Source organism: Schistocerca piceifrons, chromosome 2 (assembly GCF_021461385.2).
Source record: "Schistocerca piceifrons isolate TAMUIC-IGC-003096 chromosome 2, iqSchPice1.1, whole genome shotgun sequence".
Taxonomy (NCBI): Eukaryota; Metazoa; Arthropoda; class Insecta; order Orthoptera; family Acrididae; genus Schistocerca; species Schistocerca piceifrons.
The window spans coordinates 137538608-137556823 of NC_060139.1; the positions used below are offsets into that span (position 1 = coordinate 137538608).

Here is an 18216-nt window from a genome sequence, read left to right on the forward strand (position 1 = left end):
ACAGTGACTGATTCTGGCTGGTTGTGAGGGAGAGAAGTGAGGAGGGTAGTTGTTTCTTACGAAAAAAGCCTCTCCTCCTTAGCTCTCCTCCACTAAGATCACCCTTTTCTTGGAGAATGTAGCCACATATCTTGCAGGTATCAGACAATTTAAAATGTGTCTCTTCAAGACAGATACACATTGATTTACTCTGAGCTAATAGATGCAGTTCCTCTAAATGTGTCCTATACCTCTTAACTATAGAAGCCATCTTAATGGTGAGGTTTTCTTCTGTCTTTTCTTCCCCCTGTCGTTTCTCTTTGGTCGAGAGGTTGCAGCAGAGGAGGGAGGGAGGGAGGGAGGGAGGGAGGGAGGGAGGGTGGTGTTACTTGAGGGACTTGCTGGTTTTCTCAGGCAGATGTCAATGTTCGTAGCATTGATGATATGGTTAGCATCTGATCTGTCAGACAGGACCACGGTCATATGGTCTGATGGCTTCAGACTTCATCATCTTAGCCTGTTGGTTTTTGTCCTCAGTTTGGAGCTGGTGGCAAGGCCATTTTAACAAAGATATTTTGCTGTCTCTCTTTTATTGTCTACCATGAGAGTTTGCTATTCTTTCTGATATTAGATTCATTAGCCATCATTACTTCAGTGGTATGAGAGGTTGGTTGTGGGACTAGTGATGCAGGCTTGCAGCTGCACTGACAGGTTCATGCGCTCTGCTCAGCTGTCAAAGTCTGAGTACCAACACTAGTCTTCTCTACAGTCCGCTTTAATACTGAGGTAACTGGATACATGAAAGCAGGTGACTGTGTGGCCTTAAATGCCCCCCCCCCCCCCTTTTTTTGCAGGTTAGGAGATTTGTTGGGTGACTTTAATCTAATGTATTTTCTTCTCTTTCATGAAGACAGGACATTCCTTGCTCCAAAGCAGAACAGACTGGGAGCAATTGACATACACACTGGAGGGGCATTACATTAAATACTTGATTTATGGACAACGGGGCAGTGCATTTTTCACATGTGTTACACAGCCTATGGCGGTGTAACCCAGGCATTGAAATGTAAAGCAGCATACTGGATTAGGTACATAGGGCTTGACTTTCCACTTTCCACAATATATACAGGCAACTCTGGTAGATTGAATGTTGAATGACTTTGGTTGCTCATCATAAACACTTTTTACGAAATTCTGTTTTTTGGTGACACATTCGTTTTCCTGTTCCTGTTGGAGTTCCATGGTATCTATATCATTTTATCAAGTTGTAGCACATCACAACTCTTTTATAACACTTTAGCCCAGCGTGCAGTAACTGTTGCTGTTGATAGCATATTCTCCACGTAGTTTAGCGTTCAAGAATTTGTTCACGTGGGAAACTTTCAGTGTCTCCCGCTGGAGTATATGATTATGCAGCTTCTTGAAGACTTAACTTGTCCTGGAACCCCTTCACGAGCTCTCCTTTTTTGAGTCATCCGTCTTCTGATTGGTTTGATGCAACCTGCCAGAATTCCTCTCCTGTGCCATCCTTTTCATCACAGAGTGGCATTTACAATCTATATCCTCAATTATTTGCTGGATGTATTTCAAATCTCTGTTTGCCTCTTCAGTTCATATCCTCTGGAGCTCCCTCTAGTACCAAGGAAGTTTTTCTGTGATGTCTTCACAGATGTCCTACCATCTTGTCCCTTCTTTTTGTCTGTGTTTACCATACAGTTCTTTCCTCCAATTCTCTGGAGGACTTCCTCATTTCTTACTTTAACAGTCCACCTGATTTTCAACATTCTTCTGTAGCATGACATCTCAAATGCTTCAATTCTCTTCTTTTCCAGTTTGTCCACAGTCCATGTTTAACTAACATAGAAGGCTGTGCTCCAAACATACATTCTTAGAAATTTCTTCCTCAAATTAAGGCCTAAGTTTGATACTAGCAGACTCCCCCTGGCCAGGAATGCCCTTTCTGCCAGCATCAGTTTGCCTTTTTTGCCCTCCCCACTCTTACAGTCATGGGATACTTTGCTGTCTAGGTAGCTGAATTCCTTAACTCCATCTACTTCATGATCAATAATTCAGATGTTAACTTTCTTGCTGTTCTCAATTCTGCTACTTCTCATTACTTTCATCTTTCTTTGATTTATTCTCAGTCAATATTCTGCACTTATTACCAAATCTGTAATTCTTCTTCACTCCCACTGAGGATAACAATATCACAAGAAAATCTTATCACTGATATCCTTCCACCTCGAATTTTGATTCCACTTTTTAACCTTTATTTTATTTCTGTCATTGCTTCTTTGATGTATATAATTGACAGTAGGGGTGAAAGACTACATCTCTGTCTTACAAACTTTTTAATCTGGGAACTTTACTCTTGGTCTTTCACTCTTATTATTCCCTCTTGGCTCTTGTACATATTGTATATTAGCCATCTTTCCCTACAGCTCATCCCTATTTTTCTCAGAATTTCGAACATCTTGACATTGCCAAATGCTATTTCGAGGTCAACAAATCCTATGAAGATGTTTTGATGTTTCTTTAGTATTACACCCATTATCAATCGCAAAGTCAGAACTGCATCTCTGGTGCCTCTCTCTTTCTTTTCTAAAGTCAAACTGGTCATCATTTAACACATCCTCAATTTTCTTTTCCATTTTTCTGTATTTTATTCTTGTCAGCAACTTGGATGCATGTGCTGTTAAGCTAAATGTGTGATAATTCTCACACGTGTTGGCTCTTGCAATCTTTGGAATTGTGTGCATAATGTTTTTCCAAAAGTTTGATGATATATCACCAGTCTCATAGAATCTACACATCAATGTGAATAGTCATTTTGTTGCCACTTCTCCCAATGATTTTAGAAATTCTGATTGCATCACTTCTACCTTATTCATTCTTAAACTCATCCAATGCTCTTTTAAATTCTGATTCTAATACTGGTCACCTATCTCTTTCCTGTTAACTTCTGTTTCTTCTTCTGTCACAGCAGACAAATTTTGCCTCTCACAGAGGCCATAAATATACTCTTTCCAATTATTCACTCTCTCCTCTGCATTTAACAGTGGAATCCCAGTGTTACCACCCTTGCCTTCAGTTTCACCAAAGATTGTTTTGCCTTTTGTATAAGCTGAGTCAATCCTTCCGACGATCATTTCTTTTTCAATTTCTCCACACTTTTCTTGTAGCCATTCTGCTCTAGCTTCCCTACACTTCCTATTTATGTTGTTCCTAAGTGACTTGTATTTCTGTATTCTTGAATTTCCATGAACATTTTTGTGCTTCCTTCTTTCATTGACCAACTGAAATATTTCTTCTGTTACTCATGGTTTCTTTGCAGTGACCATTTTTGTACGTATGTTTTTCTTTCCAGCTTCTGTGAAGGTCCTTCTTAGAGCTGTCTATTCCTCTTCAATTGAACTGCCTACTGAGCTATTTCTTATTGCAGTATGTATAGCCTCAGAGAATGAATCTTCCTTACTAGTCTCTTTCAACATTTGCCTACTCTTCATCATTACTAAATTGTGATCTGAGTCTATAGCTGCTCCTGTGTAGGTTTTACAATCCAGTATCTAATTTTGGAGTCTCTGCCTGGACATGATGTAATCTAACTGAAATCTTCCCATATCTCCTGGTCTTCTCCAAGTATACCTTGTCCTCTTGTGATTCTTGAACAGAGTATTCACTATTATTAGCTGAAATTTATTGCAGAATTCAATTAGTCTTTCTCCTCTGTCACTCCTAGTTGTTGTTGTTGTTGTTGTCTTCAGTCCTGAGACTGGTTTGATGCAGCTCTCCATGCTACCCTATCCTGTGCAAGCTTCTTCATCTCCCAGTACTTACTGCCTCCTACATCCTTCTGAATCTGCTTAGTGTATTCACCTCTTGGTCTCCCTCTATGATTTTTACCCTCCATGCTGCCCTCCAATGCTAAATTTGTGATCCCTTGATGCCTCAGAACATGTCCTACCAACCAATCCCTTCTTCTTGTCAAGTTGTGCCACAAACTCCTCTTCTCCCCAATTCTATTCAATACCTCCTCATTAGTTATGTGATCTGCCCATCTGATCTTCAGCATTTATCTGTAGCACCACATTTCGAAAGCTTCTATTCTCTTCTTGTCCAAACTATTTATCGTCCATGTTTCACTTCCATACATGGCTACACTCCATACAAATACTTTCAGAAACGACTTCCTGACACTTAAATCTATACTCAATGTTAACAAATTTCTCTTCTTCAGAAACGCTTCCTTGCCATTGCCAGTCTACACTTTATATCCTCTCTACTTCGACCATTATCAGTTATTTTGCTCCCCAAATAGCGAAACTCATTTACTACTTTAAGCGTCTCATTTTTCTAATCTAATTCCCTCAGCATCACCCGATTTAATTCGACTACACTCCATTATCCTCGTCTTGCTTTTGTTGGTGTTCATCTTATATCCTCCTTTCAAGACACTGTCCATTCCATTCAACTGCTCTTCCAAGTCCTTTGCTGTGTCTGACAGAATTGCAATGTCATCGGCAAACCTCAAAGTTTTTATTTCTTCTCCATGGATTTTAATTCCTACTCCAGTTTTTTCTTTTGTTTCCTTTACTGCTTGCTCAATATACAGATTGAATAATATCGGGGATAGGCTACAACCCTGTCTCACTCCCTTCCCAACCACTGCTTCCCTTTCATGTCCCTCGACTCTTATAACTGCCATCTGGTTTCTGTACAAATTGTAAATAGCCTTTCACTCCCTGTATTTTACCCCTGCCACCTTCAGAATTTGAAAGAGCGTATTCCAGTCAACATTGTCAAAAGCTTTCTCTAAGTCTACAAACGCTAGAAACATAGGTTTGCCTTTCCTTAATCTAGCTTCTAAGATAAGTCGTAGGGTCAGTATTGCCTCACGTGTTCCGATATTTCTACGGAATTCAAACTGATCTTCCCCGAGGTCAGCTTCTACTCGTAGTACCAAGCCCATATTCTCCCTTAAACGTTTCTTCTACTCCTTCCCCTACAACAATATCCCTGTCCCCCATGACTATTAGATTTTCATCTCCCTTTATGTACTGAATTAACCATTCAATATCCTCACACACTTTCTCTGTCTCTTCATCGTCACCTTGTAACATTGGCATGTGCACCTGAACTAATGTTGTAGGTGTTGGTTTGCTGTCGATTCTGATGACAACAGCCATATCACTGAACTGTTCACAGTAACTCACTCTCTGCCCTACCTTCTTATTTATGACAAATCCTAGTCCCATAATACTATTTTCTGCTGCTGTTGATATTACCCTATACTCATCTAGAAATCCTTGACTTCTTTTCTTTCAGTTCAATGACCCCCCCACCCTACGTCTAGTCTGAGCCTTAGCATTTTCCTTTTCAGATTTTCTGGTTTCCCTACCACATTCAAACTTCTGAGATTCCACACCCCGACTCATAGAATGTTATCTCTTCACTGGGTATTCAATCTTTTTCTCATGATCACCTTCCCCTTTGCAGTCCCTTCCTGGAGATCCAATGAGGGACAAGTCTCGAATCTTTTGCAAATGGAGAGATCATCATGACACTTTTCTATTACAGACCACTTGTCCTGCAGATACACCTTATGCATCTTTAATGCAGTGGTTTCCATTCCTTTCACAATCTCATGCCGTTGATCACTGCTGATTCTTTGGTCTTTAGGGGCAGTTTCCCACCTCAAGGGCAAGAGTGTGCTCTGAACCTCTCTCCACTCCTCTGCTCTCTGTGACAAGCCCATTGGCTGAATGGGGTGACTTCGTATCATGGAAGTCTTTGGCCACCCTTGTAGGTGAATTTTATTCAGAATTTCAGCAGTGGCAGGGTTCAAACCCAGGACCGAGGATGTGTTGATTATTAATCAAAGACACTACCTATAGACCACAGTCGCCAAGAGCTTTGCAAATGTAGAAAGCTGACAACTTTTCAGAGGAACCTTTTACTCATTTAAGAACAGTATGGACATTATCTACCAAAGAGTGTGGTCTGCTTCACTGCTCTGTTGTACATCCACCAACATACCAGGTGGACTAGCGACACATGGTCTTTTAGGAGTTGGGGTGTTAATACTGCCCAATGGACCACCAAAACAACAGGGAGTAGAAAAAATGATTTAGGGTTCATGGAAATCCCACGCGTAACTAGGGAATTAAGTGTATACCCAGACAGAGCCTGTTTCTCTGCGTAGGCCTGGTGTGTGTGTGTGTGTGTGTGTGTGTGTGTGTGTGTGTGTCCCAGTTTGGCAAAATAGGGACGAAGTGCCAATTTCAATTTCTTCCCATCTTTTCTTTTCTTTTCCTTCAATATTCTTTCACTATTTTATCATGTCTCTTTTTTTCTTTCTTCAGACCACTTCAGACCTATTCCCTAACTGCTCCTGCCCTTAACACTTTCTTTCCAAAAATGTTTTTTTCTGGTGCTTCTGTCTTTACATTGCGTACATCTAAAACTTTTTTAACTTCTCAAATACAGCTTCTTGTTAATTTTTTTTCCCACAGACACTTGAATATATGTTTTATCGGCATATTGTCATTTATACTATATAAATGTCCAAATATTATCAGTCTTCTGTTCCTCATTTTTTCTATATTTTGTAAATATGTATTACAGTTTATTTTCTTTTCTTTTCTGACATGTTCTACACTAGTAATCTCCTCACTATTGGTCTACAAAATAAACTGTATATCTAAGCTAATTTTACGAGAGGGAAATGGCTAGGAAGATGATAATGATGAATATTTGAGAAAAGTTGGTTTGAAAATGCCATAAATATTAAAAATAAAATTACAGAGTCATCATATAACTACATGAATACTATTTCTTCTGTATGTTTCTATTAATGAAATATTTATTAATAAGAAAACTATACACAAATAAGTCATTAAATTAAAGATAATTTACTTGAATTTCCAATGTCCTCTGATTGGTTCAAACCATGTGCTTTTCTTTTCACACGGTTTATGATGCTGTCAACTTGCAAAGACCTGGGATTCCTCACAGCAGCTGTCTTCTTTGTTGAAATATCATCTCTCAATGTTTTTGTGCCATTAAGGGTAATGAGTCTCTGTCTGACCTTATTTAGTAAAAATTCTCTGACTTTGAAGTAATCCACATACCTCTGTAAAATAAATCATCATTTTCATCAGCATCACAATCATGTAGGCACAGAAACATATACACACAAGGTTAATGAAGCATATTTTGAATTTCTCTTTTCTTGTGATACTATTTAACTATTCAAGAAGTATTTTGATAAAGGTATATACGATAATTCAGTAATTATATTTTGAGTTTGAAGAATGATTCATTCACACATTGCACTCCATATAGCCATATAGAGAGGATCCTCAACTATGAAGAAAGGGACAAAATATACATTATCATAGAGGTGAAATTATGATGAAGTGTGTCTGTTGATTCCATTAAAAACTACAATGCTTGGAGAAAAATCTATCTATACACTCTCAAAGCCACCTTATGGCAAGTAGTGGACAGTACTTCGAGATTCATTTTTCCTGTCACGATCATCATGTGATATGTTTGTTGGGGGAGTATTGTGTTGCCCGATTCTTCTTGTAGTGTAAATCCTCAGAATATTACAGTAAACCTTTCATAGCACACAATACTTCTCTTGCAGCATCTGCCACTGGAGTTTAATGAACATCTCTGCATTGCTCTGCCGCTGTCTGACAAGACACTGATGAAACATTCTACTAGTCTTTAGATCTTCTCTGTCTCCTTTCCTTCTCTGTTCACTGTTATTCCCACTGCAACTGAAAATGCCAAATGGTTCTTGGTTCTAAAAGCTTTCAGCAGTGATGTACCTTCGATTTATGATTTTTTTCTGGTACTAGCAGTCAATATCAAAAACTACTAGCGGATAGGCGAATGCCTCCTAGATATAGGTGGTACCGAAGAAATGAAATACTCGGGGCGGACCAAAACTACTAGTAGCGTCTGTTCCCACAGTGGGCGGCTACAAAAGGCGTCTGCTCCACATGTCAGTGGCGGCCTCAACCAATCTCCTGATCTGGAAAGTCAGGTTGTAGTCGGCAGCATGCCATACATCCAACTACTAAACATTATGATGGTACAACGAGAAAAATCTCATTACCCCGGGCCCCAGTCAATAGACTGGGATTGTCGTGAGCATCGGATTCCGGGGGCTCACGGACATCATGAGAAGAATCGGAGCTTCTCAAACTCCCTCAAGACCAAATGCAAACACTACATCGGCACACTCAACGTGAACACACTGATGAAGACAGGAAAGATGAAACAACTGACAGACACTCTCGAAAAATTTCAAATCAAAATATGTGCACTGCAAGAAACACGATTCACAGACGAAGACCATTTCAACACGGAGAATTTCAGAATATACAAAGGAAAACCATCGAGACAACTGAAATACCTAAGGCTTTTTGGCACAGGATTTGCAGTACACAGGTCCATCACAGACAGCATAATCGACTTTTCGTCACCAAACGAAAGAATCAGCACCATCACAGTGAAATCAGCCAATAAATCCTACACAATAATCAACGCACATGCACCAACTAATGACTACAACAGGAAAAACCCGGACGAAATTGATGACTTCTGGACGACAATGGAAGAAACTATCAGAAAAATTCCTGCACATAGAGTCAAAATAATACTGGGAGATTTCAACGCCAAACTCGGAAAAGAAAAGATATACAGACATATCACAGGAAAACATACTCCACACAAGGACACCAAAAAGAACAGAAAACATCTGATAGACTTTTGCAAAAGCCACGACCTCGCCATTATGTCAACAAAATTCAAGAAACCAACACGAAAACTTACCACATGGAAATTCCCCAGCGGAAAGCAAGAACTACAAATCAACCTCGTAATAGTGCAGAAAGACTCACAAAAAGAAATTTTGAACATAGACACCCGTAAAGGCTACTTCGACTCAGACCACCACCTACTACAGATCAAGATTCGTCTTTTGCCCAAGAAAAAGCTCCAGAAGAACAAAATTGTTAGACCAGATCCAGAATACGTTACTTTAAACCAGACACAAATATTACACAAAATTAAAATGGAGAAAACGACAGACTGGACACAACTTTCACGAAGAATCCGAGAGGCCATGAAACTAGCACAAGCACCACGCACACGGAAACACTGTTGGTGGAACCACACATGTGACCAAGCTACTGACCAACGAATCCGTGCATGGAAAAACTTTAGTAGCCATAAATCGCAAGAGAATTGGATGAACTTCTTGAAAACACAGAAGCAATCAAGCACAACCATTCGCAGTGAAAAACGACAGTATGACAAATGGCGACTGACAGAGATCGAATCGGACTTCATGAAGAACAATACAAGAAACTTCTACAGAACGTTCAGAGAAAATATGACTGGATATCAACCACCCAACTTGTGCTTCAGAAGACTTGATGGAACCCTAGAAACCAATACCAAAAACAATTGTGACATTCTGGCAAAGTACTTTGAAAAACTGCTCAACACGGACACCCCCCCCCCCCCCCCATGGAAGAAATGATGACAGAAACGAGCACATACAATCCAGATAGTGAACCTCCAACTCTAGAAGAAGTTAAAGAAATAATAAAGTCACTCAAGAATCGTAGAGCACCAGGAGACTATGGCATCATCGCGGAAATCTGGAAGTTACAAGACCCAGAACTCACCAAAGACATCCACAGGATCTTGGAAGACATCAGGAAGACCATGAAAATTCCTGACGACTGGAAAACTGCCCTGATACACCCACTACACAAAAAAGGTGACAAGACTGATCCAAACGACTACAGAGGAATATCCCTACTACCGGTCACATACAAGATCCTCTCTAAAGCTTTACTGAACAGACTAGAATGCCAGACCGACCACTTGATTGGGGAATACCAAGCAGGCTTCCGTAAAGGGCGGTCTTGTGCAGAACAAATTTGGAACCTGAAAATAATTTTACAACACAAACAGAACCTGATCATTACCTTTGTTGACTTCAAAAAGGTGTACGACTCTATCGACCGGAAAACTCTCTTCAAAATTCTAGCAGAATACAAAGTAGACAACAAAACACGGGCTATCATAGAGCAAACTTTAACCAACACAACCTCCAAAGTAAAGTTCTGTGGGGAACTATCAGAGCCCTTTGAAATTCGCACAGGTGTCCGACAAGGCGATGGCCTCTCACCTCTCCTTTTCAATCTGGTGTTAGATAAGGTCATAAAAGAATGGGAAACATCACAACAGGGGATAACCTTAGGAAACCTACATATTAAATGCCTGGCTTTTGCAGACGATTTGGCGATTGTCACGAAAGGTATAAAGGAAACAAAAGACGCTATTGAAAAACTGCACGAAATCGCTTCCAAAACTGGACTACAGATCTCTTACGAAAAGACACAGTTTATGAACACAAAGAAACTCTCATCTCGGAACACAAAGTATGGCACGATTTACAAAACGGCAAACTTCAAATACCTCGGTGAAAAACTACAAATGAGTGGACATAACAGAGACTCAAACGAAGAAAGAAAGACTAAACAGGACAAGGCATACAAAGTAGTGTGGAATCATTACAACAAGAAGTCTATCTCACAAAAAGCCAAATTACGCCATTACGACACGTTGGTGCTCCCCGAGGCACTATATGCAGAAGAGACCACACTAATCCTAGGGCATACACGTATCAGACAACTAGAAAAAGTAGAACGGAAAATACTTAGGAAAATATTTGGCGCAACTAACAACAATGGAATTTGGATCAAGAAACCTACAGAGGAGCTGTACAAACATACGGAGACAATCACAGAAAAGATTAGAAAACGCAGACTACAATTCTATGGGCACCTATACAGAATGCCACCACACAGGCTGACCAAACAGATCTTTGACTGGGTAACCACTAGAAACAACAAATGGGTGGCAGAGGTAGAAAACGACCTGAACCAACTCAACATAACAGCAGACACAATAAACGACAGAATAAAGTTCAGAAACATCATTAAGAAAAGTAAACTACATGAGATACAATGTGACAAACAAACAGGCATTAAATGGACCGAAGAACGCAAGCAAGATCACAGCCAGAAGATGAAAGAAATATGGGCAACCAAAAAGGCAGTCAAGATGAAGCCGAAGACACAAAGCCGACAAGAAGCATGGACAGAGGACCGGAAACAGAAACACAGCAAGCAAATGAGGGAAGTTTGGGCAGCAAGGAAGGCAGCAAAAGGAACTGGCCATGTAGTTTAGTCAAAATGCGCTCTTTAAGGGCAAAACACCAATAATATATATATATAAGGTAAGTCTTTATATATATAAGGTAAGTCTTTCCGCTCCCGGGATTGGAATGACTCCTTACCCTCTCCGTTAAAACCCACATCCTTTCATAGTATGAAGGCTTTCACGACCGAATGACATATCTTCTGGTAAACCTTCTGGGATGTAAGGTCATGGTTCATGAAACTCTTCAGCTCCTAACATTTCGTCCAGAGCTGCGCTGGACATCTTCAGAGGGGTGTTTCTCCTCCGGTGAGTCTTGCCGGCTGATGGGTCGGATGTCTGAGAGCGACTTATATATCGTAGAAAGTGGGCGTGGCCAGAGTTATACGTGATATGCAGAGATAATCTTTGTCAGAGATAAAACTTAACTATCGATCGTAATCTCGTCACGGATAAAACTGTCTAGCAATTCTGTAGTGCTAATGTCCAAATATCACTAAGTTTCATGGTCTCTTCTTTCCGATTAAAATTATCCCTATGTTTATCCCTTTACTTACTATGATTCCAGTTAATGAAGTTATGGATTTTATAACGGATATTTTTCCAGAAGATCTGACTACTCTTTTCAGACATTGTCTTACTTCCTGTCAGTTCCAGTGGAATAATGAATTTTATGAGCAACTTAAAGGCGTAGCAATGGGTAACCCATTGGGTCCTGCAGTAGCTAATTTCTACATGGAGAAATTCGAGCAGTCAGCCTTGGAAAAAGCAGATAAGAAACCATCTCGCTGGTATCGGTATGTAGACGATACATTTGTGGTCTGGCCACATGGTAGAGAAGCCTTAAACGAATTTTTTGATTACCTTAATAATATAAATCCAAGAATACAGTTTACCATGGAGAGAGAAAATGACAACAAAATACCGTTTTTGGATGTTTTAGTTATGAGACAGACAGATGGAAGATTGAAACAACAGATTTTTAGAAAAATAACGCACACAGACAGATACTTACATAAAAACTCTAACCACCATCCACAACAAAAGAGAGATGTGATTAAAAGTCTCGTTGACAGAGCCAGACGGATTTGCACGCCGGAGTATCTAGACACCGAATTAAAACATCTGAAGCACGCTTTTGAGAAAAATGGCTACTCAAAGAAAGAAGTAAGCAGAATTCTGCACCCAAACAACAAAAAGCTTAAGGACAAGCCCGAAAAACGATGGAAGAATACAGTCTCTCTCCCTTTTATAAAGAAAGTAACGGATCAGATTGGAAAGATTTTAAGTAAACATGATATTAGACCTGTTTTTAGACCAACGAAGAAAATTTGTGGCCGGTCTGTAAAAGATAAACGTGCTCCTCTATCAGCCAGAGGCATGTATAAAATTCCGTGTACATGTGGTAAAGTTTATATTGGAACAACAAAAAGAAGTGTAAATACACGGTTAAAAGAACACAGAAGTCTTTGCCGATTAGGAAAAACAGATAAATCGGCTGTAGCAGAACACGCTTTTCAGCCAGGAAATCATCAAGTAAGTTTTCCGAAACAAAAATTTTATCTACGACGATGAACTATTACCCACGGCTTTGTAGAGAAGCAATTGAAATATATATACATAGGGATCATTTTAATCGGAAAGAAGAGACCATGAAGCTTAGTGATATTTGGACAGTAGCACTACAGAATTGCTAGACAGTTTTATCTGTGACAAGATTACGATCGAGAGTTAAGTTTCATCTCTGACAAAGATTATCTCTGCATATCACGTGTAACTCTGGCCACGCCCACTTTCTACGCTATATAAGTCGCTCTCAGACGTCCGACCCGTCAGTCGGCAAGACTCACCGGAGGAGAAACACCCCTCTGAAGATTTCCAGTGCAGCTCTGGACGAAACGTTAGGAGCTGAAGAGTTTCATGGACCATGACCTTACATCCCAGAAGGTTTACCAGAAGATATACCACATCCTTTCGTCTTTCCCTCTCCTTCCCTCTTTCCTGATGAAGCAACCGTTGGTTGCGAAAGCTTGAATTTTGTGTGTATGTTTGTGTGTCTATCAACCTGCCAGCGCTTTCGTTTGGTAAGTCACATCATCTTTGTTTTTAGATATATATCCCGTGTATCTTCTCCCCTTTCCATGAAACTGAATTGTCCAATCCCACCCTGCTGTTCAGATACTGGATGCAGTTTTGTTGAATCCTCCTTGGAACCAATGCACTGAATCCCGAGTGATATGCAATTACAATATCATTCCCTTTAGCAAAGAAATAGCTCCATTTTTAAGTTTCTTTTTAAAAAATTGTTGAGATGAAATGAATGTGGTTAATGGACTCTTAATAGTTTGTTCATCAGACTACAATACCCTAATTGCACCCAAAACCAGAAGTTACAGAAGCCAGGGTGCAGTTTTATCCGCAAGCTCAGCAAGCTGATATTGAACATTTCAAGCAGTGTGAGTGGAAGCATCATCAACTTGGAAGATGCAGTTCCCAGCTAGGAATTGTTCTCACAGTAATGAATGACATAATGACCGAGTCATGAAAGTTTGCCAGAACAATCAAAAATTGTCTAAGTGCCAATTTTAGCAGTAAGCTTTGTGGCTTTGGTTGAGACTTACAGCACCAAGAGACAAAACCAGTCACTTTCACCAGTTCGGTATGTGACTATATGCATTCAACAACTCCCAATGTTATGATCACTGATTGCAAACTGGACACAATAGGTGACTCAGTCACGAGCCATTTGTAAGGCCAATTATAGCAACAGTAACTGGCTTCTTTCACGATTCATGATTTAAATACCATATTTAGATGTTACTTTGGGTACCCTAATCATTATACAGTGTCAGGCCACTGTGGCAATTTGGTCTGGTAATTGGCTGAATCATCTATTAATAGCTTGAAGATACAAGCCTCGTCCATCTTTTATACTTATGTTAAGTGGATCCCAGATTCAAGTAATAAACCAGTGTGTGTGTTTTCGGCATAACTGTGTAAACTTGTGAAGAACAAATAAAAGAAACATGTGAAGAACAATTAAAAGCAGACCAGAAGCCAACGCAGAGTCTCAGTTCCATATCAACACCATATCTACCTCACTGGCCTGACATCTAAGTCATTTTGTACTGTCTCTCACCACAGAGACCTAAAACATCTCAGCCTGACCTTTGTCTCCATCCCAACTCTGCATATATCTACTCCCATGCCAAAGATGGCAGACCTAAAATCCTACATCACCTTCAATCTAATTTTGGGATTCAAATTTTGCAAAGCATGTCGGGTTACGAGAATGAAGATGGTATGTTAAAATTCATTTGATATGTACTACAAGTAAATCTTCCTCCCAGTGTAACTACATGACCCAATTTTAGTACTCCTTGTACTATTAATGTCTCTACTTTGTATTACTTTGATTTACAAGAGTTTAGACAGCAGCTTCTCTACCACGAATCTTGTGGCACTGTCACAGCAGACTCAAACAAAATGTTTCCATTGTTTGGCAACAGAGTTTTATGCTCCTTGTCCAACTAAATTCTCCTCTTTTATTTATGTTTTACTAGTGAGCTGACAAGAAAAACCCTATTGTGAATATTTTCTTCATGCAACTCCCATCAAATCATTTACTCAAAAACACATACATTCCTCTGTCACTTCTGTAGCAGTAGTCTTCTAATATTAGAGGTAACAATCATCCCCAATATCCTGTCCTTATCAGCAGGTAATGTTTTCCTTCTATTACTGTATTTAGTAGATCAACTTTACTAATGAACTCTGTAGTCTGATGAATTCTTCAATCAGTTGAATATCTTGTTTGATGTGTAACAATGTTTTGACAAGTTTCGTATTTGCCATCTTCAGGATATGCCTAGTAACAAACTTTGTGCAGCACTGCTGTATGTTGTCCAATTTATCACATTTAATTCTAAAGTGATGAGCCAAAACTTTATGACCACTGCCCACCACAAGACTGAATGTCACCTGGTGGAGTTGTGACTATGTAAAGCAGTAAGAAAAGTCTACAAGTGGAGCAGAGAGAAACGGGGAATCATTCTAGTGATGATACGGACCACACATGGGGAAGTCACCCAACATAGCAACTTTGACAAGTGGCTGATTATTGTGGTCCAGTGTCTGGGAATGAGCATTTCAGAAATGTCATACCTGGCTGGCTGCTCATGTGCTATGGTTGTGAGCATCTGTGGAAACTGGTGGAAGCATGGTGAAATCACAAATAGAAACCAGGTGTTGGTTGTCATTACCTCATCACAGACTGTAGAATTCGGAGGCTTGCCGACTTTGTAAAGCAGGGTAGACAGTGATATGTGGCAGATCAGAAGACAGAGTATAATGTTGGTACTGAAGCAAGTGTTCCTTAGCACACTGTTCAGTGCACAGTGTTAAACTACGCAGCAGTCAACCACTATGGGACCCCATGTTGATTCGACATTGTCAATTACAATTGCAGCACACACAGTATCAATGAGATTAGACCATGTATCAATGGAAATGTGTTGCCAGGTCAATAAATCATGTTTTCTATTACATCAGGTCAATGTCTGAGTCTGGATATGCTGTCATCCAGGCGAGTGGCTGCTCGACTCTTGCACATTGTCATTGACACAGGTTAGTGGGGGCAATATTATGCTACTGGAACATGAACCTGGTCTTCCATGCAGTCTGTGGTAGTAATCAAAGTCACCACGACAGCTGTGGATCATAAGAGCATTACTGTAGACTGCCTGCATACCTTCATGCTATATGTTTTTCTCAACAGCAAAGGTATCTTATAGCAGGTAAATATCAACGTCACAAGGCCAGAATCGTACTACAGTGGATTGAGGAGCATGCTGTGTATTCATACTATGCCTTTGCCACCAAATTTACCTGATATGAACCCTATGGAAAACATCTGGGATGTTATCATGCACCAGCTCCACACCCACAAACAATCAGCCTGTAATTTACACGATATGCATAATTTGTGTGTAGACATCTGGTGCCACATACCTCTGGAAATCTACCATGGATTTATTGACTCTACGCTATATAAAAACACATCTGGGTTGCATTCCAAGAAAGCTGACCAACATACAAGTGGTCATAACATTTTGACTCAGAAGTGTATATGTTGCCATGACTAACAGAGTCTCTGACTGTAACACTTTTTGGTTATGGGTTGTTGTACATTTGAGATACTGGGCAGCACTGATGCCTGCTTGCTTACTTGGTTTAAGGCATTATTAAGCTGGTCAGCACAGTCATGGGTGAGTTGACAGTTCCCTGACGTGCATAAGGGAGAGACCAAAACTGTACACATGTGTCAATGTGTAGGAGTTGGTGCACGAAACACAAATATTATTTATGAAAGGTGAATGCAATGAGGAAGTGTGTTCAGCAAATGAAACATAAAATATAAAAGCAGAATCTGTTTGAATGATCATTAACCATTTAGTGGGTGCACTGGTTTTCATAATCTGAGTGGGCGCATGGTGTGCTTTGTACACATGTAAAGGGTAGCTGTCTTTATGTTACCAAAGTAAACATGTACGAGCAAAATCACAATTTAATCTTGATTTAATTAAATAATGGTAAAATAAACTTATATTGTTTGAGCTATATCATAGTTTAACTAAACAATAATAAAACAAATTTCCATTATATCACTCTTGCAGTCTCTTGCACAGTAATGACCCAATCGGAGCATTAAACCGGGCAGTTACATCAGACCTCCACCAAACATTTATTCCATTACTAATTATCTGATAGGTAACTGATTAATTGGCGATTTGTGCTGCTAGCTCACAATCTGGGTCATTTTCTTACCACGATCGTGAATTTTTTTCTCACCTGGTTCGCTGTTTATTTTATATTACAGCTCCTCACTTGGATGTAGAACAACAAGCTTATCACTGTCTTAGAAGAAGCAATAATGAAGGAATAAAAGCAGGTTTGAAATTGTAAAACAGCAATGTAACAGTGAGAAACAATGTTATTTGTGGTTGGTGCACTTTATACGTAAGTGCACCCCCTCGAGGGTTAATAGTTAAATGGTATGTGTGTGACAATGCCCGTTGTGATTGTTACTGAGTGTGACAGTAACTTGCAAGCTAGATTATTCTAAAGCTGGCTATAACAAATACTATTTATTTTTTAAAGAGACCAGTAATTAAAGCAGTAACTTGTTTGGAAGTAAATGTCAGAAAATGTGAATAATCTGTGTGAATTAGACTACAACTTGATAAATACATACCAATGATCTAACTGACAATAAATGCAGGATTCTTTGACCTTTATCACTTGTTTTACATCTGATAACGATTTGTTAATACAAAAGATAACCAAGTTGCACTGTAGTTCAGAGTACGTATTAAACAATAGCTCACACTATAACTGGCCATGAAAGTTACTTCAAAAGGTCAGAGGAAAGTAATGCATATTATTATTAAAATCATTCCTAGTAAAACACTGTGGTGTTCAAATCAACCTTTACGGTGAGCACAGCTTTACTTTACTAACTGAGCTTCATGTTTTCAGTTGCAGCTTTTGCATCTGAAATGCAAAACAAATGTTAGAGGCAGTGAGATATATCAGAGAAAAACAATGAATGACTATTAGAAGGTGACACTAACAGGGGTATATAATGACAATGTTATGAAAAGACTGCTACTCACCATATAGCGGAGATGTTGAATCGCAGACAGTCACAACAAAAAGACTACTACATACGTACAGTGGCAAACCGATCCTTCCAAAAATAGCAGATGCAACTTTACATGTTTAGTAGTCTTCTTGTTGTGCCTGTTTGCAATTTAACGTCTCTGCTATATGGTGAGTAGCAATGCTTTCACAATTTTGTCATTATTCCATCCTGGATTTTCCAGTTCTGATTTTGTCCAACAGCATTATATATGAAAGCAAATGTGGACAGGTGCTATGTGACGTGAACAAACTGAATTACAGTGAAGAATTATAGACCCTGAAAAT

The 18216-nt window shown here is 39.5% G+C and overlaps 1 protein-coding gene across 2 annotated transcripts in view; it reads right to left on the reverse strand.

Moving 5' to 3' along the window:
• Positions 1 to 18216, reverse strand: part of LOC124777442 (cilium assembly protein DZIP1-like) — a 286339-nt gene that overhangs the window by 123043 nt on the left and 145080 nt on the right. For both annotated transcript variants that reach the window (XM_047252852.1, XM_047252853.1), the window contains one exon: positions 6895 to 7111. In XM_047252852.1, coding sequence (XP_047108808.1) covers positions 6895 to 7111 — 217 coding nt within the window. The remainder of the gene's footprint in view (positions 1 to 6894; positions 7112 to 18216) is intronic.